This window comes from Petaurus breviceps, unplaced genomic scaffold (assembly GCF_028583685.1).
Source record: "Petaurus breviceps papuanus isolate PSGF00001 unplaced genomic scaffold, PetGlider_PUasm1.0 188, whole genome shotgun sequence".
Classification (NCBI taxonomy): domain Eukaryota; kingdom Metazoa; phylum Chordata; class Mammalia; order Diprotodontia; family Petauridae; genus Petaurus; species Petaurus breviceps.
Window position 1 is genome coordinate 42,296,768 of NW_027185804.1, and position 2,116 is coordinate 42,298,883.

Below are 2,116 nucleotides of genomic sequence, written 5' to 3' on the forward strand. Positions count from 1 at the left end.
TTACAATTACCAGTGAGGAGACAGGTGGGACACGATGTTCAGCTGAGCAGTAGCATGGCTGGAGTAATCTGGAGTGCCTGTGTTGGTCTCGGTCAGCTTTGCCTCGGTTGTGCCGCCAAGAGAGTAGATGGTGAGGGGCTAACTTTGGGTGTCATTCCTGCTGGGTAATTCTTGTTCTGATGCTGTGGATTCAAGGCCTAACTAGCCTATGCAGGGGAATCTAGGAAGAGTTTCGGAGGACTCTTTAGAACTTTCTCCTAAAGAACTCAGCACCATTCCAGTTTGAGGCTTGTACATCTCCTAAGCCTGTCACATGTGCACACACACACACACACACACACATTCATTTCCTCATTAGCTTTTTCTCTCATTCTTCATTCAGTGAACGTTCTGAGCATTCAACAAGTGCAGGATGCATGGTGGCCACTGACTTTCCAAAGACAAAAACAAAAACAAAAGTTTTAGGCAGCTCTCATTCTATTTGGTCTGTTTCTTTGCTCCTATTAGGAACATAAGAAATTGAATGTTAAAGCTTAGGGGGAATTATGACGCCATGCAATCTTATTGGTTCACTTTACAGATGAGGAAACAGACCCAGAGAGAAAAAGTAACTTGCTTAAGGTCAGACAGTTTGGCACGATCAGGACTAGTCCTCGGCCTGATTTCCAGTTCAGGGCTAACAACAAGAAGAACAAAAATACCAATTTTGTTCATAAGGATCACAATAAGCTATTTACTAATTTTTATCAAGAAATGATTTTCATTTCAGTTTTTATCTATTTTGCCAATATTTCTCTTGACCATCTTCCTCAGAGCCTTCTTCACATCCTTGTTTCTCAGGCTGTAAATAAATGGGTTTAACATAGGACTTACAAAAATACAAAACACAGCAACAATTTTCCCTTGTTCCACAGAACTCTCAGTGGCTGGCCTTAAGTACATGCAGAAAAGGGACCCATAGAACATAGTGACAACCATCAGGTGGGAGCCACAAGTGGAGAAAGCCTTGCGCTGCCCCTCAGTGGACCGCATACGCAGGATAGTGGCAAAAATAAAAACGTAGGAGGTAAGGATTATAAGCAAGGAGCCTGTGAGGTTTAATCCTGCAGACACAAACAGCGCAGTTTGCTTTATATAGGTATCAGAGCAGGTCAACATTAAGAGGGGTGGGTCAGCACAGTAGAAGTGATTGATGGTGTTAGGACCACAGAAAGACAGGCGGGATGTCAAAATAACCTGCATTGTACCCACCAGGGCACCCCACAAGTAAGGGAAAGTGACTAGGCAGATGCAAACAGACTTGGACATCCTGCTGCTATAATGCAATGGCTGGCATATGGCTAAGTAACGATCATAGGCCATTGCGCCAAGCATATAATACTCAGTAAGGAGCAAGGTGACAAAAATGAAGCATTGTGTCAAACAACCAATATAGGAAATAGTTTTCTTCTCTGACAAGAAGTTAATTAACATCTGAGGAGAGACATTAGTGGAATAAAAAAGATCAACAAGGGCCAAGTGGGTAAGGAAAAAATACATGGGAGTTTGAAGGTGTGGTGTGAGCCTTATCAGTATGATCATCCCAAAGTTCCCTGTCAAGGTGATCAAGTAGATCACCAGAAATACCACAAAGAGGACTGGCTGCAGCTCTGGTCGACTAATTAGTCCAAGAAGAATGAATTCAGTTGCTTCAGTGCTATTCTGCTTGAGAATGGTCTTCATCTTCATGTCCCCTACATGAGATACAAAGAAACCTGTCAGAAATAAAGAGCATGGAGTCATAGGATTTAGAGCTGGAAGGCACTTATTTCATCATCCAGGAGTCATTATAGTTTCACTGAGCCTAAAGGTATCATGTTAGCCCTGGGATTATGCCTAGTACTTGATCCTAATAGAGAGAACACACTCACCAAAGTAAACACCATTTGAAATAAATTGAATTTAAGCTTAAGCCAGTTTCCCATAGCGCATCAACATTTGCTTCAAAACATATTTAAACACTACCACCTACTCACTAACCGCCTCCCCCCTAAAACACACACACACACACACACACACACACACACACACCACGTATCCTCCAAAAGACTGGTTCAGAAGACCTCTGACTTCTGGT

General features: G+C 42.5%; 1 protein-coding gene across 1 annotated transcript; it reads right to left on the reverse strand.

The window, feature by feature from the left end:
- Window positions 1-765: 765 nt before the first annotated feature.
- LOC138163621 (olfactory receptor 5M5-like) lies at window positions 766-1,728 on the reverse strand. The gene has a single exon (XM_069091061.1). It carries the CDS (start codon window positions 1,726-1,728, stop codon window positions 766-768), a length of 963 nt encoding a protein of 320 aa, XP_068947162.1.
- Between the last annotated feature and the right edge of the window lie 388 nt (window positions 1,729-2,116).

What these genes read in the sequence shown, in the direction of transcription:
- LOC138163621 (XM_069091061.1), bottom strand. Translation starts at nt 1,728, where the DNA reads ATGAAGATGAAGACCATTCTCAAGCAGAATAGCACTGAAGCAACTGAA.